Raw genomic sequence first — 26,157 nt, forward strand, 5'->3', positions numbered from 1 at the left:
AACAAACAAAATAATCAATAAAACTTGTTGATTCCAAAGTATCACTTGAGCAATGTGAATTTGACTAAAAATTCATTCATCATTTAAATAATTTTATGGTGTTTAAGAGTTTTTTTCCCCCTGAACGTTAGGACGTATATACATCTGGTCCTGGAGGTCAATTCTCTAGACCAACTCAAAATGACATGAAGCATCAAAACATCCCAACGGATCGAACACACGGTTCAGACTCACAGCGAAATGAGGTACTGGCTAAAGAACAGAAATTGACCTGTAGATAATGAGTCTTGTGGCAGAGAACAAAATAAGAACAAATTACTGTTGCTATTATTGATTATATTGATATTAAAACATGGAACATTCCTCTTTTTTCAGCAGACCCTACTTTCATCAAACAGAGATATTCAGTTTTCTAATGATAAGGTGAGTAACACAAACTTTCTCAACTGAAATATACAGTTTATCACGTCTAGGGGCCGGATTTAAACAAGGAGAAATGCTAATAATTTAACACTATTTTATCTTGTTCTAATGAAATACAATAAAGTGCTGAATTACTACTCACTTTATTAGATGAGTGAAAATTGTGGGGTAAAGCAGTGCTGTTTTACTTAAATAATAATAATAATAATAATAATAATACATTTATTTTATATAGCACCTTTCAGAAAACTCAAGGTCGCTTTATAATAAAGTACAAATAAACATGACATAGAAACATGACATAGAAACAATACAAAATATAGCTGCAAGCAGCAATTACCGGGGCCAAGCAGAATAAGACGACAAGACATGCCAACATTGCTGAAAGTGTCAGATCAACTGCAACAATGAGCAATTAAAGACATTTAAAGAAGATTTTAGGCAAAATGCCTGAAAAATCATATAAACAGTAATTAAAAATATGATTTAATGGATTATCACTTTTGACCAATAGGTGGCGCAGTCACAAAACTGATGTGATGTGGTCAGAGTGAAGTGACAATAAGACATACATAGTTTGGTGTCAATATGTCAAGGCATTGCAGAGATAAAGCCTGAATAGTCCTTTTGGCATCATGCCTCAACTTTGCTGCTGCGGTATACAAAAACGGTTTTGTCAATCGACACGAAATCCATAACTTTTAGTCAGCACGGTCTGGAGATGATACGATTCGATTTTGGTGAAAATCGGACAAACGGTCTAGGAGGAGTTCGAAAAAGTAGGTTTTGAATGAAAATCAAGATGGCGGACAGGAAGTTCGGCCAAATAAGGAAAACTTGGTATGTATGTTCTCGGCTTGACCCAAGGAATCTACTAAGTCCAGTGGCATTTCAATAGGCAGATTTATTCAAAAGTTATTAGCATTTTTAGAAATTTTGTTATAACTTTTGACCAAAAGCTGTCTCGAAATATGTTGGGTACTTTCAGGGGATGGTGTTGATGGCACATTCTGAGTTTCATTAAATTACACCAATGCATTTGTTTAGTATAGCATTTTATTTCACAAAACTGTGTTGAAGTCAATGGGAATTTCATGTTTTGTTCCATTATAGCACCACCAAGAGGCTCAGTCCCACCATTTTTTTTATGTGTCCTCAGAGTGAGCCCATACATATTTGTGTCGATTTTGGTGAAAATATCTCAATTCGCTTCTGAGTTATAAACATTTATATGAAAAAACACGTAAAAAATGACTGACACATGACTTTGATTGGAATTTACTACCCCTAAACATCAATATTTTCGCATTTGGGCATTGGCATATAGCTATCGACCTATGTTTCCAAACTTCTGACGGTGGTTTCGTCTCGATCGGACTAGCGGTTTCGAAGATATAGCCAAATGTTTTTTAAGCGCTAAATCACAACGCTACACAAACCGTAAGGCAAAACCTAGCATGTTTGTTATCGTGAGACTCGGCAACGATTCAGGAGTCTAATGAGATGAGTTTCGTGAAAATAAGTCGATCACACCCAAAGTTATAAGCATTTGAAAAAAAATTTTTACCACTAGGTGGCGCTGTTTCGAAACTTCTCATGCTCCTTCAGGACATCGTGCTGATGACCCATACCAAGTTTCGTAACAATTCATTCATGCGTTCTTAAAATACAGCATTTTAGCACAAAATTCAAAATGGCCGACAGTCAAAATGGCCGATATGGTCAAATTGGATATCAGTCGAATCGGCATGTTGCCTTGAATCTAACGAGACCAATTATATGATTTTTGGACAAACTGTTCAGAAGTTATAAGCAAAAATAGCCATTTTTCATATCTCCGGACCAGTAGGTGGCGCTACGCCGAAACGCAGCATGTTGCCTCAGGTCATGCTTGTGAGTACATGTACCAAATTTGGTCTGAATATGATAAACCGTTGCGGAGATACAGCCTTACGACTGTTTTTGCTAGCGCTACGTAAAATGTATTCGTGCGTTTATTGAAAACGGTTTGACGAATCAATTTGAATTCCATAACTTTTTGTCAGCACTACCTGAAGATGATCTGGTTCAATTTTCGTGCAAATCGGACAAACCGTCTAGGACGAGTTCGAAAAAGTAGGTTTTTTAAAAAATTCTAAATGGCGGCCTTATTTTTATGACAGAAAATGACGTCATAGGATGCAATCGAATCGGCATGAGCTCAGGAATCAGAAGAAAAAATAATTTTGTTGATTGGCCGAACGGTTCAAAAGTTATTAGCAAAACAAAAGTGAAATTTTGGACAGGTGGTGGCGCTAGAGGGAATGACTTAGAAACACCAAAATTGGTGTATTTAATGTTGGGACTGTCCTCTATCAGAATGTCAAACCAAAACAACTTTCCCGCAATCGGTTCTATGGGCTGCCATAGACTCCCATGGCGGAAGAATAATAAATATAGCTGCAAGCAGCAATTACCGGGGCCAAGCAGAATAAGACGACAAGACATGCCAACATGTCTGAAAGTGTCAGACCAACTGCAACAATGAGCAATTAAAGACATTTAAAAAGGATTTTAGACGAAATGGCTGAAAAATCATAGAAACAGTAATTAAAAATATGATTTAATTGATTATCACTTTCGACAAATAGGTGGCACAGTTACAAAACTGATGTGATGTGGTCAGAGTGAGGAGACAATGACACATACAAAGTTTGGTGTCAATATGTCAAGGCATTGCAGAGATAAAGCCTGAATAGTGCTTTTATCATCATGCCTCAAATTTGCTGCTGCGCTATACGAAAACGGTTTCGTCAATCGACACGAAATCCATAACTTTTAGTTGGCACAGTCTGGAGATGATACGATTCGATTTTGGTGAAAATCGGACAAACGGTGTGGGACGAGTTCGAAAAAGTAGGTTTTGAATGAAAATAGCATTTTATTTCACAAAACTGCATTGAAGTCAATGGGAATTTCATGTTTTGTTCTATTATAGCGCCACCAAGAGGCTCAGTCCCACCATTTTTTTTATGTGTCCTCAGAGTGAGCCCATACATATATGTGTCGATTTTGGTGCAAAAATCTCAATTTGCTTCGGAGTTATAGACATTTATATGAAAAAACAGGTAAAAAATGACTGACACATGACTTTGATTGAATATTACTACCCCTAAACATCAATATTTTCGCATTTGGGCATTGGCGTTTAGCTATCGACCTATGTTTCCAAACTTCTGACGGTGGTTTCGTCTCGATCGGACAAACGGTTTCGAAGATATAGCCTACTGTTTTTTAAGCGCTAAATCACAACGCTACACAAACTGTAAGGCAAAACCTAGCATGTTTGGTATCGTTGGACTCGGCAACGATTCAGGAGTCCAATGAGATGAGTTTCGTGAAAATAAGTCTATCACACCCAAAGTTATAAGCATTTGAAAAAAAAAATTCACCACTAGGTGGCGCTGTTTCGAAACTTCTCACACTCCTTCAGGACATCGTGTTGATGACCCATACCAAGTTTCGTAACAATCCGTTCATGCGTTGTTAAAATACAGCATTTTAGCACAAAATTCAAAATGGCCAACAGTCAAAATGGCCGATATGGCAAAATTGGATATCAGTCGACTCAGCATGTCGCCCTGAATCTATCAAGACCAATTTTATGATTTTTGGACAAACTCTTCAGAAGTTATAAGCAAAAATAGCCATTTTTCATATCTCCGGACCAGTAGGTGGCGCTGCGCCGAAACGCAGCATGTAGCCTCAGGTCATGCTTGTGAGTACATGTACAAAGTTTGGTCTGAATACGATAAACCGTTGCGGAGATACAGCCTTACGACTGTTTTTGCTAGCGCTACGTAAAATGTATTCGTGCGTTTATCGAAAACGGTTTGACGAATCAATTTGAATTCCATAACTTTTGGTCAGCACTGCCTGAAGATGATCTGGTTCAATTTTCGTGCAAATCGGACAAACCGTCTAGGACGAGTTCGAAAAAGTAGCTTTTTCAGAAAATTCAAAATGGCGGCCATATTTATATGACGGAAAATGACGTCATAGGGTGCAATCGAATCAGCATGAGCTCAGGAACTAGAGGAAAAAAGAATTTTGTTGATTGGCCTTACGGTTCAAAAGTTATTAGCAAAATAAAAGTGAAACTTTGGACAGGTGGTGGCGCTAGAGGGAATGACTTAGACACACCAAAATCAGTGTATTTAATGTTGGGACTGTCCTCTATCAGAATGTCAAACCATTACAACTTTCCCGCGATCGGTTCTATGGGCTGCCATAGACTCCCAGTCGGAAGAAGGAAGAATAATAATAAATATAGCTGCAAGCAGCCATTACCGGGGCCAAGCACAATCAGATGACAAGACATGCCAACATTGCTGAAAGTGTCAGACCAACTTCGACAATGAGCAATTAAAGACATTTAAAAAGGATTATAGGCAAAATGCCTGAAAAATCAGAGAAACAGTAAATAAAAATATGATTTAATGGATTATCACTTTTGACCAATAGGTGGCGCAGTTACAAAACTGATGTGATGTGGTCAGAGTGAAGTGACAATGACACACAAAGTTTGGTGTCAATATGTCAAGGAATTGCAGAGATAAAGCCTGAATAGTGCTATTAGCATCATGCCTCAACTTTGCTGCTGCGCTATACGAAAACGGTTTTGTCAATCGACACGAAATCCATAACTTTTAGTCGGCACGGTCTGGAGATGATACGATTCGATTTTGGTGAAAATCGGACAAACGGTCTAGGAGGAGTTCGAAAAAGTAGGTTTTGAATGAAAATCAAGATGGCGGACAGGAAGTTAGGCCAAATAAGGTAAACTTGGTATCTATGTTCTCAGCTTGACCCAAGGAATCTACTAAGATGAGTTGCATTACAATAGGCCAATTTATTCAAAAGTTATTAGCAATTTTGGAAATTTTGTTATAACTTTTGACCACTAGGTGGCGCTGTTTCTAAATATGTTGGGTACCTTCAGGGGATGGTGCAGATGGCACATTCTGAGTTTTGTAATATTACACCAATGCATTTGTTTAGTATAGCATTTTATTTCACAAAACTGTATTGAAGTCAATGGGAATTTCATGTTTTGTTCTATTATAGCGCCACCAAGAGGCTCAGTCCAACCATTTTTTTTATGTGTCCTCAGAGTGAGCCCATACATATGTGTGTCGATTTTGGTGAAAATATCTCAATTATCTTCGGAGTTATAGACATTTATATGAAAAAACACGTAAAAAATGACTGACACATGACTTTAATAGGAATTTACTACCTCTAGACATCAATATTTTCGCATTTGGGCTTTGACGTTTAGTTAACAAGCTATGATTCCAAACTTCTGACGGTGGTTTCGTCTCGATCGGACAAACGGTTTCGAAGATATCGCCAAATGTTTTTTAAGTGCTAAATCACAACGCTACACAAACCCTAAGGCGAAACCTAGCATGTTTGGTATTGTTGGACTCGGCAAGGATTCAGGAGTCTAAAGAGATGAGTCTCCTGAAAATATGTCAACCACACCCAAAGTTATAAGCATTTAAAAAAAAAAATTCACCACTAGGTGGCGCTGTTTCGAAACTTCTCAGGCTCCTTCAGGGCATCGTGCTGATGACCCACACCAAGTTTCGTAACAATTCGTTAATGCGTTCATAAAATACAGCATTTTAGCACATAATTCAAAATGGCCGACAGTCAAAATAGCCGATATGGTAAAATTGGATATCAGTCGACTCGGCATGTCGCCCTGAATCTAACGAGACCAATTTTATGATTTTTGGACAAACTGTTCAGAAGTTATAAGCAAAAATAGCCATTTTTCATATCTCCGGACCAGTAGGAGGCGCTGCGCCGAAACGCAGCATGTAGCCTCAGGTCATGCTTGTGAGTACATGTACCAAGTTTGGTCTGAATACGATAAACCGTTGCGGAGATACAGCCTTACGACTGTTTTTGCTAGCACTACGTAAAATGTATTCATGCGTTTATCGAAAACGGTTTGACGAATCAATTTGAATTCCATAACTTTTGGTCAGCACTGCCTGAAGATGATCTGGTTCAATTTTCGTGCAAATCGGACAAACCGTCTAGGACGAGTTCGAAAAAGTAGGTTTATCGAAAAATTCAAAATGGCGGCCATATTTTTATGACGGAAAATGACGTCATAGGGTGCAATCGAATCGGCATGAGCTCAGGAATCAGAGGGAAAAAGAATTTTGTTGATTGGCCTTACGGTTCAAAAGTTATTAGCAAAATAAAAGTGAAATTTTGGACAGGTGGTGGCGCTAGAGGGAATGACTTAGAAACACAAAAATTGGTGTATTTAATGTTGGGACTGTCCTCTATCAGAATGTCAAACCAAAACAACTTTCCCGCAATCGGTTCTATGGGCTGCCATAGACTCCCAGTCGGAAAAATGAAGAATAATAATAATAAGAACGGGAACAGATACAATAGGTGCCTACGCACCTTCGGTGCTTGGCCCCTAATAAGAACGGGAACGAAAACAATAGGTGCCTCCGCACCTTCGGTGCTTGGCCCCTAATAAGAAGAAATGGAACAGATACAATAGGTGCCTCCGCACCTTCGGTGCTTGGCCCCTAATAAACTGAGATGGATAACATAATAGATAGAGGTACATATACATAAAAATCAAGTCAAGTCATGTCATCTTCATTTATATAGCGCTTTTAACAATGTAGATTGTTTCAAAGCAGCTTTACAGAGATAAGCGTATAATTTAAGGTAACAGAGATTGTTTTGGCTTTATAGCGGTTCTTTAATAAAGTTATTTTCCAGCTAATGTTAGTTTTGATTGATTCGTTTCCATCACAACGATCATTTGTTATTAAATTAGGGGCCGCTAAGACGACACCATTCTCTCTACATAGACTTTAAACCCGAACCTGTGAGAAACGCTGATGGCGCTCACATGCGCAGGGCCGGCCCTGACCAATTTGCTGCCCTAGGCAAGATTTTACCTGGCGCCCCATGCATCACAGCCCATTTCACCCCGTCATTGTGTTCATGATATACAGTATATATATATATATATATATAAAAAAAAAAAAAATATATATATATATATATATATATATATATATACACACACACACACACTACAGGCCAAAAGTTTGGAAACATTACTATTTTTAATGTTTTTCAAAGAAGTTTCTTCTGCTCATCAAGCCTGCATTTATTTGATCAAAAATACAGAAAAAAATGTAATATTGTGATATATTATTACAATTTAAAATAATTGGTTTTCAATTCATTATACTTTAAATTATCATTTATTTCTGTGATGCAAAGCTGAACTTTCAGGACCATTACTATCACATTATCCTTTAGAAATCATTCTAATATGATGATTCATTATCAAAGTTTGAAACAGTTCTGCTGCTTAATATTTTTCATAACCTGTGATACTTTTTAGGATAATTTGATGAATAAAAAGTAAAAAAATAAAAATAAAAAAAGAAGCAAATGTTTTAAAAATAGAAATCTTTTGTAACAACAATATACACTACTGGTCAGTAATTTGGGGTCAGTAATTTTTTTTCTTTCTTTTTTTGAAATAAATCAATACTTTTATTCAACAAGGATGTGTTAAATTGATAAAAAGTGATAGTAAAGAAGATTTATATTATTAGAAAATATTTTTTTTATTTTTAATAAATACAGTTCTTTTTAACCTTTTATTCATCAAATATATTAGGCAGCAGAACTGTTTCCAACACTCATAATAAATCAGAATATTAGAATGATTTCTAAAGGATCATGTGATAGACTGGATGTCACATGTGACACTGAAGACTGGAGTAATGATCCTGAAAATTCACAGAATCACAGAAATAAATGATAGAAGAACTTCTTTCAAAAACATTAAAAATAGTAATGTGTCCAAATTTTTGGCCTGTAGTGTATTACATCTAGCATTCAAGTCAAGTCCCCATTATCTTTTATAGCGCGTTTTACAATACAGATTTAATGTGAACTTTGCTATTTTTAATAAACCTGTAAATAAATATCATTACTAATTTTTGCAAATAAATTTTAAAAATGCCATATATCCCCCAAAACTGCACAACTGTAGTGTAAAACATTAATTAAAAAAGTGATAAAAAATGCGTCTTAAAACTGACATGATTGTTATACAAAATCACACTGTCTGCGGCCTCTGGAGAACTCAGAACAACTGCTAACATTAAGTTTAAGGTTAAAATAAATACCATTAAATTATAGTATCTTAGGCTACTAGCCTACTATGCAATTAGATAAACTGTTAATTCACTACATCATGCACTTTACCTGTCTTTATCCCCTTTTATCCTCTTCTCTTCTTTTTGACACTGTATTTATTGCAGACTATAATGATAATTTATAATGTGTCATGTAAATTTGGCCATCTGTCACAATCAGGAAACTTTCACCGTGTCTAGACCTGGCGCGAGCTGCCAGGTCCGTTTCTACAGGGGAGCCTGAGTGTGTTAAAACAAACAAAAGCAAACCAAAAACAATGCTGTCTACATTGGATGCGGCGTCGCGCACGCTACACAACAAATTACCAACAACTGATCGCGCGCAGGCTCTTTTTCTGACGCACTTTAAGCACTCGCTGGGCAGTGGAAGATTGATGTGCCGGACTTTTTTTGCTTTATTTGGTAGTATTTCGAAGTAATGGTTTAAATAGTATTATTAAAAAAAAATTTTTAAAAAAATTTAAAAAAAATCACTCGTTCACTCATTTTGGCGCCCCTATGGATGAGTGGCGCCCCTAGCATTTGCCTATACTGCCTATGCCGCGGGCCGGCCCTGCACATGCGCATTAAGAACTGGTTCTATAGTTATGTGCATTTGAATATATGTGCGCAGGTTTGTAATTCCCTACAAGCCAAGCCTAAACAAAGTACTGGTCTTTCCTTATAAATTTTGATACAGAATTTTATTTTATTTTATCACTTCGGGGTAGATACGCGAAACGAATTTTCCCGACAACGCTTTATCTGTAGAGTGGTAAAGGGATCCTCCATAGGGAGAGACTAGTTGGCACTTCAGCACTGCGTTGTCATCAGGTCCAGGCGAAGGTCCTTCGTCAGATCTGGATACGGCCTGGATCCGGCGGACTGCGGTAAACCTCGGGATAAACAAAGACACTAAAATTAGCGTAGATGCCATTCTTCTTATGATGTAACGAGTACATCAGGATTTATGGGAAGTGTTCCCGGTTCCGGCTTACATATCAGAAAATAGAGTCAGGGTTCAGGGAAACAAGTAGCAAAAAGATATGTTTTAAGGTGGGTTTTGAAATCATGTAATGATGCAAGGTCACGGATGTGTTGGGGAGTAGATCTACAAAGAGTTGGGGCAGCGGTAAAAAAAGCCCTTCCACCAAACGATGATAGTTTGTGCCTACGGATCGTCACAGACTGGTATTGGAAGATCTAAGTGTGAATATATATATATAAGATCAGAAATATAGTTGAGGGCAAGACCATGGAGTGCTTTGAATGTGATAAGGAGTCTCTTGTATTCAATACGAAAGCGAACGGATAGCCAATGAAGTCTGCGTAAAAGAGTGATGTGGGAAGATTTCTTTGTGTATGTGAGGACCCTAGCTGTGGAGTTCTGGATATATTGGATCTTATTTATTGATGAATTGGGTAAGCCATAGAAAAGAGAATTGCAGTTGTCAAGTTTTGATGTTGGAAAAAAAAGTATATATAGCCTGAAAAATGCAGTTAAAAAAAAAAAGGAAAAAAAACGTGATGAAAGCGTGAACTAGGGTCTCAGCATCGCTGATATTCAGAAATGGACGATATTACGAAGGTGAAAGAAGGCAGACTTAGTGAGCGAGGAGATGTGTGGAAGGAAGGAAAGAGAGGAATCAAAGACTATACCAAGGTTTTTGACAGTGGTGGAACCAAAACTCCAGCAATATTAACATTGTCAACACAGAAACGGGATGTAATTTGAGGTGAACCAATAAGAAGTAGATCTGTTTTATCAGTGTTGAGTTTGAGAAAATTACTGGTCATCCAAGCATTTATATCACCAATACAAGCTGATATGGAATTTGTGGGGAAAGGATCATTGCGTTGAGAATGGATATATAGTTGGGTGTCGTTAAAGCCATGATGACGGATGATGTTACCTAGTGGGAGCATGTCGATTATAAAGAGAAGAGGCCCAAGAACAGAAACCTGGGGAACACCGTGTGGGACAGAGGCAGTAGTGGACTTTGCCTGGTGGATAGAGATGTAATACTTGGTCAAACAATCATACTAAAATGCATTTGAGTTTGTTGAAAGTTATGTTATAGTACTCTGTGCTGCTATGAGACACTTGTTGCACACTGCAGTAAGTTAGATCGATATTAAAAAATATATTAATAAAAGCTAAATGACTATAAGTGTCTGAATAATATGTTCTTTTATCAATTTTCAGGGTTTGTTTTGTTTGTGCTATGGATGGCTCCGCTATCAGGCCAATAAGAGACAATTAACTACTATTATTCCTCTTATTATTATTCTATTATTCACAGACAGGGCTTAGATTAAACCAGGATTACGCCTTAGTTCAATTAGGACATTTAAGTACTGATTTACTTTTAAGATATGTCAGTGCAAGTTGCTTTCAGTTAAAACAGCTCAAACATGCATTTTAGTCTAGGACGAGGTTTAAAGGAGAACTTGGTAACTTTTTTAACTTAATAAAACTGTCTAGAAATCATTTGGATGGCTAAACAACCTATTCTGGTGATATTGATGACTTTCCCTGCTCCCCCCAGCGTTCCCAGGTGGAAAACCAACCTTGCAACTTGGGGACTGCCGTCCCGGCAAGATAGAAATTGGAAGTCTCGTGAGAAGCGAGAACGAGAACGAGCGCGAGCGCCAAACACGAATTGCTTTACGGCAATTCGACATAAACACACACGCATGTATGATGTATTACCAGATTACCCACCTCGGTAGACATAGCTCCACACGATACAGTTGGCTTGCTCCGATCATAACAAACGCACATGAGCAGCGGTAGAGAAGGGGAGGAGGCCGCCGCAAGTGAGTTTTTTACGTCCGTGTTGTGAAATATACGCCCCCCCCACAGCTGTAGGGGGAGCTCGTGGGGGAAAATCAGCGAAGAAGTGACTAGAGTTCGCTAGAGTTGCCGAGTTCTCCTTTAAGTCTTCTCTGTGAATACCGACATATATTATACAAATGTTTCAATGCAGTTTTTTTTCAACTGCTTACACACATTTTCAAAACTTTGCCTCTTTTTTCCTCCAAAACTTTACACACAAATCCAAGAATTGCACAAACAAAATGCAAAATGCACCACATCTCTTCCAAAATGAAGCAATGCATTCAGAATATCACAAACATAGAGAATTGTGTGTTGTGGTTTGCAAGAAGTGTTTTATGAAATTGAAAACTGAGTCGAAGGCCTATAATTGATGTATGGTTTTGCAGATTTGGTGTGTGGTTTTGGTGTTTGAGTGTCAGGTTTCAGAAATTGTGTGACAAGTAAGGATTTTGTGTGTAAGCAGTTGAAAAAACCTGTTAAACGTCAACACGTATAAAACTGATCAGGTAATAACCTACTTGATTACTTACATAACCTCGGTTCCCTTAGAGATAAGGGAACGAGTACTGTGTTGCAAACGCTGTGGGAAAACTCCTTTTCTCAAGAATATGGAAGCCTTTATTTTAAAACGCATTGCAGCTGCACAGTGAGAGCATCATAGCTTGCGTGAGCGAGCTGATTGGCTGTGCTGCGGCAACTGCACGAACCTATGGCGAGTGAGCAGGAGCGCGCGATCCAATGGGAGCGCTTGGCTCCCTGCCAGACTTGAGCGCGCCAAAATGGACGCGGCAGGAGAATATAAATTTAGAGAAAACTCGCCATATGACAGGTCTATATCGACTGAAGCGAAACACCTGATATGAGCGAAATAGCATGGCAGTGCAGTACTCGTTCCCTTATCTCTAAGGGAACTGAGGTTACGTAAGTAATCAAGTACGTTCCCTTACGAGAACCTTCTCTCGTACTGCGTTGCAAACGCTGTGGGAACCCAATTTAAAACGCTGTGCTATTCGCCTGTGACTACTCTGAGAATCCGGGGAGCCTCGGGACTATAACAGATCAGTCTGAAAATCACAGACCAGAACGTCGGGTCTAAAATGATATGCAAGTATAGTGAAGCACAAAGGCCACTCAGAAATATGTATAGGGCTGGGTCGAAAGAGCCAGGGACCTAGAATATTATTCCCACATAGAAGTCACAACAGTGGGTCTGAGTTATACACTGGCCTGGGTCCATAGAGCCAGGGCCTAGATGGAGAGAACTCGAGCAATAGCATCCATCTGGATAGCGTGAGTTTCGTGGCCGGCAGCCCTTTGGTGCTGCCTCCGAAACAGTCAAAGAGCTGTTCAGACTGTCTGAAAGAGGCCGAACGCTCCAAATATATTCTCAGAGCTCTGACGGGGCAGAGCATGTGAGCATCACTATCTTTTCCCGAGACTGGGAGAGCTGATAGAGAAATAACCTGGGCTCTGAACAGTGTTGAGAGCACCTTTGGTACATATCCTGCCCATGTCTTGGCTTAAGAAAGACTTTGGAGTCGTTAGGTCCAAACTCAAGACAGGAAGTGCTCGTGGAGAGCGCTTGTAAGTCCCCCACTCTTTTTACTGACGCCAGTGCTAACAGCAGAGCGGTTTTAAGAGAGAGGGGTCTTAGATCAGCCGACTGAAGTGGCTCAAAGGGGGGTCCCTTAAGAGCCCGTAGAACCAGAGAAAGGTCCCAAGCCGGGGAATACATTCATCTTCAAGACCTATCAAATTGTAACGAAATGTCTAAAAATGTGTGTAGCGACGCGAAATGAAAATGAAACTAAACTTGATTCTCTTAAAACGTTTCAGTCGTTAAGACAACACATAGGCTATCAACGATACTGACAAATTTTGCATTTGACAACAATGCTGGATACATTTTAACATTGAATTTAAAGGTCTGATGTTTGCCATAATTTCCTCTCTCTCTCTCTCTCTCTCTCTCTCTCTCTCTCTCTCTCTCTCTCTCTCTCTCTCTCTCTCTCTCTTTTTTGGCGTTCACCAAAACGTGAACGTTCATCTTATATATTTGAACAATAGCAATAGTAAAAATATGGAGCATTTACAATTTGTAATTGTAACACAAATTTGTCACTAATTTGGGAATTAATTAATTGGTTTCAGTTGCTGTTTGGAGATTCTCTCGCAGTCATGTCACTGGATCAGTATGATTATATGGATGATATGGATGATATGGTTGATATATATGATGTTGCCCCTTCACCAGTGAGTAACTTTATTATTCATTTATGAATCACACAGGTCTGATATAACCTATATCAATATGACAATGTCACATAAAGCAAATGGGATTTATAATTTAGGTAATTTTCAGTTTTGCTTTGTTTTTTAATTAAACAGCACTTTTAAAAATAAAGGTTCTGTATCGACATTGATCAATGGAACCTTTCGATTGCACAAAATGATCTTTATAGTGGATTATTTTATCATTAGATAATTCAAATGTTTTTAGCATTAAGAAAAACATGGTTCTTTTAACAACTGGTCACAGGGAGGCTCTTTTGGGGAACAAAACATGGTAATTTTGTGGCATCACTGAGAAAAACCTTTTGGAACCTTTATTTTTAAGAGTTAAAGAGAGTAAAACAATAAAGGGTAAAAGGGTAAAGCGAAAAAGAAAAACATAAGGGTTTATAGACTGTACATTTCTCTTTCTCTATCCTCACAGCCATTTAGCAGAGGTTTAACACTGGATGCTATGGACTCCATACATATGCATCTTATATATTAAAAGATAAGATTACAGTAGAACATGAAGACTGTCGGCAGAGTTCTCTGACTTTATCTCTATAGGATTGTTGATATTTAAACATTAATCATAATTCAATAAAGGCTCGCTGATCTATGCCAGACCCAGAGAGTTTTAGGGTGCATCTCAATCAGCTCCCCAGATTGTGAATCAATACTGTGAACATAAACTCGGGCACTGGTAAGGTCCCTGGCTCACTATTGGGACACTGATAACTCAACTTCCGTGACATGATAACATCCGCTCATTGTAAAACATACAGTTGTTTATCAACAGTTATCGAGCATTATCAATGTCTTTAATGCTGCTTAAAGCACATAATGAAAAATACATAGATCTTTATATATGCATGCAATATTTCAGCCATAATTTAATTATAAATGTTAGTTAATATACGATTCTTACTATTTATGTGTGTTGATGCTGAAATAGATTTTTTTTAACATGTCATACGAATTATTTTTTTATAAGCTCAAGTGAGTCTGATTATGAGATTTTTCTGATTACATCATCTGCACTGTGATTGGCTGGATTAGTTGTCATTGCATTGCACTCATTACAAGATCACGTGGCAATAACATCAAACAACAAGTTTTGGCTCAGACGTTTGAAACAGCAATAGCAATATCCAGCCATATAGTGTGAGCTTGCCTTTAGTTGGCTTGTGAGATTTATATTCCACATTGCAGAAAATGTGATGTATTTTCCCTTAAGGGAACATAGTGAGCATTAATGGACGCTTTTCACATTTCTGGGGTTCTCAGAAACGGAAGTTGTCATAGTTGGGTAAACGTCTATAGCAACAACAAAAAAACAACAAAAAAATAAAAATCCATTTCCATTTGCTCCAATAGCAAAATAAAATAAAAAAATTCCACAACTTTTCCCTCCCCACCCTCACAGCAGCATTAATTTGTGAGGTAATGTAACACAAAGTATAGTGTTTAATAAATACATATTAATAAATAAAAAAAATTAAATATGAAAAAAATTACTGCATTTGCAATACTGGTAAATGTGGAAACGTGTCATCACAGTCTGTGTCCTTCCATAGTATTTTGTCCCATAAACTCATACAGGTTTAGAACAACTTGAGGGCGAGTAAATGACAGAATTTTCATTTTTGAGTGAACTATCCCTTTAATACTGTACCGAGGTCCAAATTGAACTTTCTTTTGTGATGTACTGTGCATAAACTGTCAAATACACACAAAATGAGGTCAAAATGCCAGTCCAGCAAGTGTTAATGTAAATAGTCAGTTATATGGGAGAAAATCAATGTCAATATATTGGATCCATGTATTAGGTCTTAAAATAAAGGCAGTCGAATAGCCTTTCCAGATGTGACAGGTTTCCCCGTCCTCGTCATCAGAGAAGAGAAGAGATGTCGCTGCAAGACAGAGGGAAAGATTACAAGACACATACATTTTAAAACAATAAATATGTGCACAGAGGAATCATTCATAATAAATACTGCAATATTCCATTAAAAATGAAGAATTGTCCATTTTGATTTTATTGTGAATTTAAGATATACTGAGAATGGATGTTGTTGGATTGTGGCAAGTAAGAATGAATATTGATTTTATTGATATCAATATTAGTGGATTCAGCAGACCCGTGATCCTGTAAGATGTGTTTATTATCTAATGGAGGAAGACAGTCTGGATACTAATCCGGTGAGTACCAGTCACTGCAGCACAGTAGCAATGTATAGAGAGGAAAAAAATGTTGAAATTTGTTAGAAAATAGAAGTTATTTAAAAAAAAAAAAAAAACCCAAACAATATATTTAAAGTTCATTTAAAGTCACTGAACAACCCACCAGCATCAGTGGACAAGACATTCCTTTCTGAAATGGGACATGATCCCTGTTCAAACAGTAGCAGTCATGGGTTTGATCCCCAGGGAATGTAATAAATAATAATAAATATTCTCACTCTCTCAGGATATCAGTGGCCCTCTCGTCATTGAACAACCCAGATACAGTGAACAACACCTTCCCATGATGAGACATGATCATCAGGTAAATACTAGTGTTCATTTGCTCATTTAGGACATGTAGCGACTATTGAAATGCATCACAATGACAGCTAGAAATGGGTTGGACTGTTTTCTATTATTTATGACTCCAATCATTTTCAGTACTGTCTGTCCTACAACAGATTACTAAATCAAATATGAAATGGACTGTATTTTATTTAATATTAGGGGTAATTATTTGACCCCTCGTCTTTAGATGTTTGGGCTTAATTTGAGGTTGTGAATGATATAGGACTTCTGTTCGGACAGAGTGTCTTTCCTTGTTTGTTTGCCACTGAAATCTGCTGTGACTGAAACTATACCATCAGACTTCATTTACTGACATATTTATTTTACCTGTAATAATTCATCAGACCCCACCTTCATCAAGCAGAGATGGTCAGTTTTCTAATGTTCAGGTCAGTAACAGAAACATTCTCAACTGAAATATACAGTCTAACACCTCTAACGCATATATCAGTAAAATGTAGAGTTTATAGTTTATTGTAATTCCATATGCTTATTTTAGCTTATTTTTTGTAATGGTTGGTGGAAAAATATACATTATTTGCTTTGAAGTGCAAAACACACAGCAACTTTTAGACATGCTTCTAGAATACCAAAATCTACTGAAATTGGTTGGTTATATTAATTTTGTTCATATTGTTTTTAATTAGTATTGTATACCTTGAATACAGGTCTAAATGTAATCATGTGGAAAAAAAAATCATATCTGTACTTTATAAAGAACCAACATTGTTGCATAGGCATTTCACAAGCTCTTGACATGTTCGAGTCAAGACACACTTCACACACACTAAATATATCAATATTGATAAGTATTGATACTGAAAAAATGGTTCCAATACTAATTTTCCACAGTATTTGATACCGTCTGCGTGTTCTCGTTCCCTCTTCTATCCGACGTGTCTGTAGTGAGTGTGTTTAATCTGTTTTTTTCAACACACGGGCAATACATCGAAAATAGAAGCGACTAGTTGGAAAGAGGCAAGCTGTTTGAATGCCCTGTCAGTTTTATAAACTTTTGTAAACCCAGCCAGTATAATCACAATGAAAGCATCCAAAAAAGCAATATTAAACAAATATAAAAACTGCAAAGCATCCAATGTGTAACCAATATGTACGCACTAAATCCAGCATAAAGCTCAATCAGAGCCCGTCTACGGAGAGCCTGGCCACTCCCTATTAAGTCCTTTTGTACCGAATTTTGGTTGTAGTTCCACCAGAGCTCCACTGGGGGCGATCGCCATGAGTGCAGACTGAATGGGAGTCTATGGGGCTAGACGGCTAAATTTGTCTCCCTCACCCGATTGCTGTTGAGAAATCTCAGATTTGATTGTAGGTTTTGCAAGTTCAACATGGGTTATAGGTCGAAAGTTGAATGAACGAGTACTTATGTCCTTTCGATTTCTTACAGGTTGAGTTGTTGTTGCCCATAACACGCTAGCATTCTGCTAATGAACGCTGATTGGTCAGTGAAGGACTGATTACGACCAGAGATACCGCTTGATGGCATCGTGGCATCCGAAGCAGGACCAGAAACAAACAAAACTCGTCTAGCATGTGTGTTTCCCTGTGTCAGCTGTGTTGTCAATGCCTCGAGAGAAAAGAAAGTGCAGAGTGCAAAAGCACCAAAGTGACTGAAGGATTGCCGTAAAGCAGTATCTCTGGTCGTACGATGTGTATGACGTCATTGACATTTTAAAAGACTTTTTAAAGCAAATAAGTGACTCTAAAAAATCTAACACCCAGCAATGTGTAATTTCTTTGCATCTCCTTTCGAATACAACATTCAAATTACTAGACAAAAAATTATATCCTGAGAAAAGTGGATTTTGAAGGGGTATAGCTGTCACAGTGTCTGGTTTGTGTTTCCCTGGGTAACCACTAGAGGTCCTCTTCCCCCACGGTGTCTTTCACTCATACTACATTTCCCATCATCCTGGTCTGTCACTCATTGATCATTGCACACAGCTGTTTCCCATCACCTTGTTAGTTTCTGTCTATTTATACCCTGTCTGTTTCAGTGTTTGTTACGGAGATCGTTGTTGTATGTCATGACACTTCTGAGGTCTATTTCCAAGTCTGTCTTGTTTGGTTTATTGTTTTGGACTGCTTGTTTGATATTGACCCCTGCCTGGAGACTACGCTTTTGGATTACCCTAATTAAAAACCTACTGCTATTGGATCTTCCTGTTTCCCGTGTGTGTTCGTGACAGAAGGACTCCGTCATTACAAGGATCCAGCGGTATGTTTCTCAATGTCTCTTCCCCAGCCACCGACCGGGAGAGAAGACAGTTTTTTGAGGGGACCCGGTTGGTCAAGTTTCGCGGCACCCGTGGAGGCCGCAGTGGAGGAGGTGGTCGAGAGGAATCCCGACACCATTCTCCACTCTGGCCCCTCTTCGACCCTGGGCTGGTGATGTCCAGCCCAGAGCTCCATCCGCCGCTGATTTCGCCCAGCCCAGAGCTCCATCCGCCGCTGATTTCGCCCAGCCCAGAGCTCTGTTCGCCGCGGTTCCCGTCCAGCCCAGAGCCTGCACATCGCCATCGGAGACGGCGGAGGAGGAAGACTTCCTGCCTCCCCAATGAACCAGAGGCCATACCGGTGGCTGTTCCTGTGCAGTCCGTTGTTGGCCCGGAGGCCGTGCCCGTGCAGCCCGCTGTTGTCCCGGAGGTCGTCCCTGTGCAGGCCGCTGTGGTCCCGGAGGTCGTCCCTGTGCAGGCCGCTGTGGTCCCGGAGGTCGTCCCTGTGCAGGCCGCTGTGGTCCCGGAGGTCGTCCCTGTGCAGGCCGCTGTGGTCCCGGAGGTAGTCTCCGTGCAGCCCGCTGTGGTTCCGGAGGTTGTCCCCGTACAGCCCGCTGTTGTCCCGGAGGCCGTCTCCAAGCAGCTTGCTCTGCCTGGACCTCTCCAGCGCCTCGCCCTGCCGGCGCCACTCCGACATCTCGCCCTGCCGGCGCCACTCCGACGTCTCGCCCTGCCGCCACCGCTCCAACGTCTCGCCCTGCCGGCACCGCCCCAGCGCCTCGCTCTGCCAGCGCCGCCCCAGTGTCTCGCCCTACCGGTTTCTCCGATGCAACCTACCGAGCCAGTGCTTCTTCACATCAAGTCTGCCGATCCAGAGACTGTTCAGGTCATGTCTGCCGTTCCAGAGACTGTTCACGTCACGTCTGCCGAGCCAGTGTCTTCGGACAAGATGGCCGCCGCTGAGCCGGTGTCTCCAGACAAGATGGCCGCCGCCAAGCCGGTGTCTCCGGACAAGATGGCCACCGATGAGCCTGTGTCTGTTCCTGAGCTGGTGTCTGTTCCTGTTCCGTGGCCGCCCGAGGGGTCGTCTCCGCCGTGGCCGCCCGAGGGGTCGTCTCCGCTGTGGCCGCCCGAGGGGTCATCTCCGCCGTGGCCGCCTGAGGGGTCGTCTCCGCCATGGCCACCCGGAGGGTCGTCTCCGCCCTGGCCGTTCGATGGACTGTCTGCTCCGCCCTGGGCGCCTGAGGGAAAGTCTCCGCCCTGGCCGCCAGATGGACTGTCTGCTCCGCCCTGGCCGCCTGAAGGGTCGTCTCCACCCTGGCCGCCCAATGAACTGTCCGCTCCGCCCTGGCCGCCTAAGGGAAGGTCTCCGCCCTGGCCGGCTGAGGGAAAGTCTCCGCCCTGGCCGCCAGATGGATTGTCTGCTCCGCCCTGGCTGCCTGATAAACTGTCTGCTCTGCCCTGGCCGCCCGATGGATCGTCTGCTTCGCCCTGGCCACCCGATGGACTATCTGCTTCACCCTGGCCGCCGGCTAAACCGTCACCCCCTGTTTCCGTTCCCTTCCATGGACCTGGCCCCCCATCCCTCCCCCTGATCCTCCACCATTCCACCTCCCTCCTGGACTCTTGTGTTAGTTGTTTTTTGTACGTCTTGGAGCGTCTGGTGGCCGCTCCGTAGAGGGGGGGTTATGTCACAGTGTCTGGTTTGTGTTTCCCTGGGTAACCACTAGAGGTCCTCTTCCCCCACGGTGTCTTTCACTCATACTACATTTCCCATCATCCTGGTCTGTCACTCATTGATCATTGCACACAGCTGTTTCCCATCACCTTGTTAGTTTCTGTCTATTTATACCCTGTCTGTTTCAGTGTTTGTTACGGAGATCGTTGTTGTATGTCATGACACTTCTGAGGTCTGTTTCCAAGTCTGTCTTGTTTGGTTTATTGTTTTGGACTGCTTGTTTGATATTGACCCCTGCCTGGAGACTACGCTTTTGGATTACCCTAATTAAAAACCTACTGCTATTGGATCTTCCTGTTTCCCGTGTGTGTTCGTGACAATAGCACCATAGACCTCCATTCATTCTGCACTCGTCCTGTGAGCGCCCTCATGTGGAGCCAGAGTGGAACTGCAACCAGTTCAGAAGCCGGAAGTTCACTGAGAGTGGAAGTTCTCCCCTTATTAGACATTCTCTGGCTCAATGCAACATAAACACTTAATACAGATGTCACTACCTGAACCTCACAGCGATTGGCTGCCGTCTGCATTTTTTGCTTGATATTTGCATAAAGTTGAGAACTGGCCAACCCCACCCTCAGCGCTTTCTCCGGTCCACTGTCAATCCCACAATTCACAGCGCGAGCGTGAAGCTCAACTTCCATAGGAATGAATTGAAAACACTCTCGCACCGTCGCAGGGCCTGAATTTCAGGATTGTGGGTATGCACATAATTTGGCTCATTTCCTCAGGTTTCGCGCTCACACCCAAAGCGTGTGCACATAAAGCTCACAAGTGTGTAAGCCAGTGATCTCAAACTCAATGGGCTTTATGCACAGCTACACTACTTCCTGAACTTCAGCCAGCTCTTTGTTTCCTGTCTGCCATTATTGGACAAACTGATTAATCCAGGTGTGTCTGATTATTGTTACTGAGGTCAGGCACACCTGGATTAATCAGTTTGTCCAATAATGGCAGACAGGAAACAAAGAGCTGGCTGAAGTTCAGGAAGTAGTGTAGCTGTGCATAAAGCCCATTCCTGGAGGGCCACAGCTCTGCACAGTTTTTCTCCAACCCTAATCAAACACACCTGATCCAGCTAATCAAGATCTTCAGGATTACTAGAAACTTCCCTGCAGGTGTGAGTTGGAGCTGGTTGGAGCTAAACTGTGCAGAGCTGTGGCCCTCCAGGAATTGAGTTTGAGAATTGTGGTTTGCAAGAAGTGTTTTATGAAATTGAAAACTGAGTCGAAGGCCCATAGTGTATGGTTTTGCAGATTTGGTGTGTGGTTTTGGTGTTTGAGTGTCAGGTTTCAGAAATTGTGTGACAAGTAAGGATTTTGTGTGCAAGCAGTTGAAAAAAACGAAACCGTCAACATGTATAAAACTGATCAGGTAATGACCATAGACTAGGGCTGTAGTCAAGACCACCTTTGTCGAGTCCAAGACAAGTCCAAGACCAGGACTAGTCGAGTCCAAGTCAAGACCGAGTCCAAAGAGGTTCGAGTCCGAGTCAAGACCGAGTCCAAAAAGGTTCGAGTCCGAGTCAAGACTAAAATATAGGCTAGCCTATAGAAATTAAATCATTATGTAATAATGAAATAATGAATAATTTTAATTTTATTTAAAATAATTGACTAATTCAAAGAACAACAAAAAAATAATAATTATATAGGCCTAAAGGAGCACACACTCGTTTCGACTGTCTGATCAGCCTTACATTCTGTTCCTGTCAATCATACACATGTGATGTCAACCAATTAAACTGCATGAGAGAGGGCCGAGCCAACTCACAGACACACACACACACACACACACACACACAAGAGATGCGGATAAACGCTCGATGGTGTTTTAAGCCCCCAATGGCTCCTTAGAGGTAGCTAACCCTACCCTCAACCTTAAACCTACCCATCCCCTCGCTGCCTGGAAGGCGCCGTTGGGGGCATAAAACACCAAAGACCCGGATAAACCGTGGATCGGGCGGATGACGTGACGAAAAATAATATTTTAATTATATTCGGGCGGGTGGCGGCTGAAGCAGTCAAATGAAAAAAGTTTGCCACTAAGCAAACCTGCAAGTTATGAGCTGGGTTTTTTGTTTCGATATTAGCTATATTTTAAAACAGCCAGTCATTGGAGCCTACCACTCGTGGAATAGGCAAAGAAAGAAAGGTAAGAAAAAAAGTCGGAAAACTTTGCCCATTAATTAGATGTGCAAGGCAAGCAGGCTAGTTTTTGGGGTGTTATGGACAATTCAAAATGTGAATATTCACGTTGCACTAGCGGTGGACTTTCAGCGAGTTTATTTAAACATTTATTTTTTAAAGAGCCATTTGTGAGTCAAAAGAGCCGGCTCACGAAAAAGAGCCGAAATGCCCATAGTTATTAGGTGGCCAGTGTTTCACTTTCCCTCCAATAATATTTTGTTTTAATATCGCGGCGACGTATGTGTGCTTACTGGGAACATAATAAAGACACCTGGACTCGGTTGAGACCAAAAGCCATATTTGGCAAGACCAGTAGCCGAGACTGAGACAAGTCCGAGTCCGAATACCAGCGAGTCCGAGACAAGTCCGAGACCATAGAAAAGCGGTCTCGAGTCCGGACTCGAGTACCACAGCCCTACCATAGACACTTGTTCAGTGGTTGGCTGCTGGGGGGCGATCTCAGTGAATCCGCATGATTCTTGTTCTGCATCTGAAACTGAAGCCCAAGAGACAAAACCAGAGCCCGTCTACGGAGAGCCTGCCCACTCCCTATTAAGTCCTATTGTACCGAATTTTGTTTGTAGTTCCACCAGATTTCCACTGGGGGCGATCGCCCATGAGTGCAAAATGAATGGGAGTCTATGGAGCTAGACGGCTAAATGTGTCTCTTTCACTCGATTGCCGTTGAGAAATCTCAGATTCGATAGAAGGTTTTGCAAGTTCAACATGGGTTAAAGGTCGAAAGTTGAATGAACGAGTACTTATGTCCTTTCGATTTCTTACAGGTTGAGTTGTTGTTGCCCATCACACGCTAGCATTCTGCTAATGAACGCTGATTGGTCAGTGAAGGCCTGATTACAACCAGAGATACCGCTTGATGGTCTTTTAAAACAACAAAACAAAACCTCTTCTAGCATGTGTGTTTACCTGTGTCAGCTGTGTTGTCGATGCCTCGAGAGAAAAGAAAGTGCAGAGCGCGAAAGCACCAAAGTGGCTGAAGGATCGCCGTAAAGCAGTATCTCTGGTCGTACGATGTGTATGACGTCATTGACACTTTAAAAGACTTTTTAAAGCAAATAAGTGACTCTAAAAAATCTAACACACAGCAATGTGTGATTTCTTTGCATCTCCTTTCGAATACAATATTCAAATTACTAGACAAAAAATGATATCCTGAGAAAAGTGGATTTTGAGGGGTATAGCGCCATAGACCTCCATTCATTCTGCACTCGTCCTGTGAGCGCCCTCATGTGGAGCCAGAGTGGAACTGCAACCAGTTCAGAAGCCGGAAGTTTACTGAGAGTGAAACTTCTCGCCTTATTAGACATTCTCTGGCGAAGCTCAATAGAACGCTCCAGAGCCATAGAGAGAAAGAGTTGCGACACTCTTTGATGTCGCCGCTACGCCGCTGTTATTGCATTATTGCATTTTGTTAATGTCAGTTTTGCATTTGGAGAGGCAGTGTGACAATGAAATACTGTATATTACTTGGATAAGTTCTAGGCTATATTTTTGGAGGGAAAAGCTTAGTGTTCATGTTCGCATGGGTAGTAGTAGAAACTTTTCCATATCATTCATCTGATGATGGACGTCATGATATTTATTTTAGCACAACTGGGCTGTATTAGGCTATTGATTCCCGTGATTTTGCTTATAAATTCCGATTCAGCCATTAACCTACCTTCGTGATCACGCAAAGAGGTCTGCCGTGGCGGTCCGTTCAGAATTCGCTTAGAAGCTAGCTCACTTCTTCTGATGAAAGTGGCCATCCCCAGGACCACAACGTGAAACATGATCATGTTAAGACTAAGAATATAATTTTAAAATTAAGCCATACACATATTATCAAAACTATAACAGATTAAAAACGAATTTACGTTTTTTGTAATTCTGACCTTCAATCAATGCCCTGTAGTTTAGGTTCTGAAGCTTGCATGCCAGATGATTAATAAAATAATCTTGAATACCTGTAAGCTGCCAACTCTCACGCTTTCACCGTGAGACACAGGCAACTTTTCACACGCTCTCACGCCACACATCCATTTTCTCACGCACAGAAAAATCGCGAGGCAAAGAGGACACGGAGACCGACAGATAAAAAAAGCTCAGCTCTCAGATTCTGTCAATTTTATTCCGAAATTCAAACAATAAATACCGTTTTGGCGTTTGTAAATGTGACGTGACAGATCTCTAGCGGCACGTGAACCGATCATCTCTAGCTAATAGTAAATAAACACGAATGAACAGTGTTAAAAGAAACAGTACAACTTACCGAAATGTATATTCCTCAATCATAATATCGATCAATCAGTGTTTTTTTAACCGCGGAAAGGGTCAATAAAACAGCTGGAGAACAATTATGTCATATAACATTTACCTAAGGAAAGCCATTTAATGACCATATAGGCTATAGCACGTTAGTTGGCTAGAAAAAAAGAGCTATAGAGAGTATTTTGCTAAATATGTATATTACATATTTATTATATTTTTACTCATATCATTATATGTTATATTAGTGGAGCGGCTAAGTGATATAATCGTTCAGTTTATGATACAAGCGTGAAAATTGGCATGAGCAGTCTCCATGGGTCACTTGACAAGAAAATTGTCCGAGCCACTTGAAATTTCAAGATTTTTAATTTTTCAAGATGGCCGACACCTTAGTGGAGCAGTTAAGTGATATAGTGGTTTATTTGGAAATTTCAAGTAGCTGTAGGTGGCTTATTGTCAAGTGACCCACAGAGACTGCTCATGCCAATGTTCATGCTTGTATCACCAAATAAACCACTATATCACTTAACTGCTCCACTACGGTGTCGGCCATCTTGAAAAATGGCCGCCATCTTGAAATTTCAAGTGGTTCGGACAATTTTCTTGTCAAGTGACCCATGGAGACTGCTCATGCCAATTTTCACGCTTGTATCATAAACTGAACGATTCTGCCAAACATAAGCACTTAGCCGCTCCACTATATCATAAGTTGTTATTATAATAAAAAAAACGCATTATATTTAATTTGAGTTATTTTTAACCTTAAATAATACTGATAAGGCTCTCTGTATGTTTACAGCATTAGGTGAGTTTTTTTTTCTTGAGGAAAATTAACGCCCATCTTGTGTACCTAATATTTATCCAAATTAGTCAATATTAAATCAAATCACAAGAAGTGAACTGAATTGAAATCCTGAAATGTGTTTCAAGCAATAATAAAAAAACGTAGCTTACCAGAAATTGTACCATATAATATAAACATTGCAACATGTTGTCACTAAACCTAATAAAATTCAGTTTAGTTACTAAAATGTTTTGACAATCACAATATTTAAGCCCCAGGATCCGCTTTCATTGAAATGTCATTAGAGGGCACCGGCAAGTGTCACACCGCCGTCATTTCGCAGTAATGGCGGCAGGCAAGATGGCGGCGCCCATAGAGATCGCGGCGGATTTGTGTATATAATGACTAATGTCATTCTATATAGATCAGTGGTCGCAACTCTTTCTTTCTATGGCTCTGGAACGCTCCATAGCAACAGTTGCCCCCATGACGTGACGGCGCGGCCGCCATTATGGACTGAAAACTGAAGGAAACGCCGAAAAATAATGGGAGTCAATGGCACTGAACCAACTTAACATAGTTTTT

General features: G+C 40.6%; 2 protein-coding genes across 2 annotated transcripts in view; one reads left to right on the plus strand and one right to left on the minus strand.

Annotated features, from left to right (window-relative positions):
• Positions 1-26,157, plus strand: part of LOC307150278 (uncharacterized protein) — a 74,288-nt gene that overhangs the window by 12,568 nt on the left and 35,563 nt on the right. Inside the window, exons 8-13 of the mRNA XM_079857288.1 lie at positions 132-245; positions 376-423; positions 13,660-13,761; positions 15,910-15,984; positions 16,253-16,330; positions 16,701-16,745. Coding sequence (XP_079713414.1) covers positions 132-245; positions 376-423; positions 13,660-13,761; positions 15,910-15,984; positions 16,253-16,330; positions 16,701-16,745 — 462 coding nt within the window. The remainder of the gene's footprint in view (positions 1-131; positions 246-375; positions 424-13,659; positions 13,762-15,909; positions 15,985-16,252; positions 16,331-16,700; positions 16,746-26,157) is intronic.
• Positions 18,198-20,650, minus strand: LOC307150597 (uncharacterized protein). The gene is made up of 4 exons (XM_079857945.1): positions 20,581-20,650; positions 20,321-20,498; positions 19,461-19,630; positions 18,198-19,404 (listed from the first exon to the last, which is right to left on the minus strand). The coding sequence occupies exon 4, from the start codon at positions 19,288-19,290 to the stop codon at positions 18,580-18,582; it is 711 nt and encodes a 236-aa protein (XP_079714071.1). The 5' UTR covers positions 19,291-19,404; positions 19,461-19,630; positions 20,321-20,498; positions 20,581-20,650; the 3' UTR covers positions 18,198-18,579.

The sequence above is a fragment of the Squalius cephalus genome (assembly GCF_949319135.1).
Source record: "Squalius cephalus genome assembly, chromosome: 22".
Taxonomy (NCBI): domain Eukaryota; kingdom Metazoa; phylum Chordata; class Actinopteri; order Cypriniformes; family Leuciscidae; genus Squalius; species Squalius cephalus.

Coding starts and splice junctions, on each gene's coding strand:
- LOC307150597 (XM_079857945.1), bottom strand. CDS start 19,290: ATGTCGGAGTGGCGCCGGCAGGGCGAGGCGCTGGAGAGGTCCAGGCAG.